This window comes from Gekko japonicus, unplaced genomic scaffold (genome assembly GCF_001447785.1).
Source record: "Gekko japonicus isolate JY-2015 unplaced genomic scaffold, Gekko_japonicus_V1.1 scaffold64045, whole genome shotgun sequence".
NCBI lineage: Eukaryota > Metazoa > Chordata > Lepidosauria > Squamata > Gekkonidae > Gekko > Gekko japonicus.
This window is the reverse complement of record NW_015235268.1, coordinates 1-690: the sequence shown is the minus strand read 5'-3', so window position 1 is coordinate 690 and position 690 is coordinate 1. Positions and strand designations below refer to the sequence as shown.

Here is a 690-nt window from a genome sequence, read left to right as displayed (position 1 = left end):
CAGCCAAGTCGGAACAGAGGAATGCGCCATCGTGGAGTTTGAAGAGGTGGACGCCGCCATAAAAGCGCACGAGTCGATGTGTGTTGCGGACAACGAGACGGACATGAAGGTCGTGCTCATTGGGATGAAGCCCCCCAAGAAGAAAGTTCCGAGAGACAAGACCCGCGAAGAAGACCCCGACAAGGGTCTCGCCAAAACACGGTCAATGAACAAGAGAGTGGAAGAACTGCAGTATGCTGGCGACGAGTCTTCAACCAACAGCTCCTCCGAGCCAGAGAGCAACCCGACGTCGCCCATGTCGGGTCGCCGAACCAGTGCCTTGAACAAGTTGAGCCCCCCCACCTACCAGAACAATCACCTTAGCCCGAGCGTCTCACCGAGGTCCAGTCCTTGGAACAGCCCTTCTTTGTTGCGCAAAGTTCCCAGGATGTCTCCACTGGCTGAAGACGGCAGGTTGAGCCTCAGCACGAGTCCCGAAATGCTGAGGAGGTGCACGGATTATTCTTCAGACAGCAGCATCACCCCGTCCAGTAGTCCGTGGGTTCAAAGGCGGCGGCAGGCTCAAACTCTGACACATGAGAAAAGTCCCGTCGGTAGCCCGGTGCTGAGTTCCAAAATACAGAACGCAGTGTGGTTACCAGTCGGGGTCTTGCGTTTACCAAGAGGCCCGGATGGTACAAAGGGGTTCCA

General features: G+C 56.4%; 1 protein-coding gene across 1 annotated transcript; it reads left to right on the top strand.

Annotated features, from left to right (window-relative positions):
• Positions 1 to 4: 4 nt before the first annotated feature.
• LOC107125407 (la-related protein 6-like) lies at positions 5 to 684 on the top strand (the record flags this gene model as incomplete). Its single annotated transcript, XM_015428834.1, has 1 exon — positions 5 to 684. A coding segment is annotated over one exon (680 nt), but the record flags the coding sequence as incomplete, so codon positions are not given.
• Between the last annotated feature and the right edge of the window lie 6 nt (positions 685 to 690).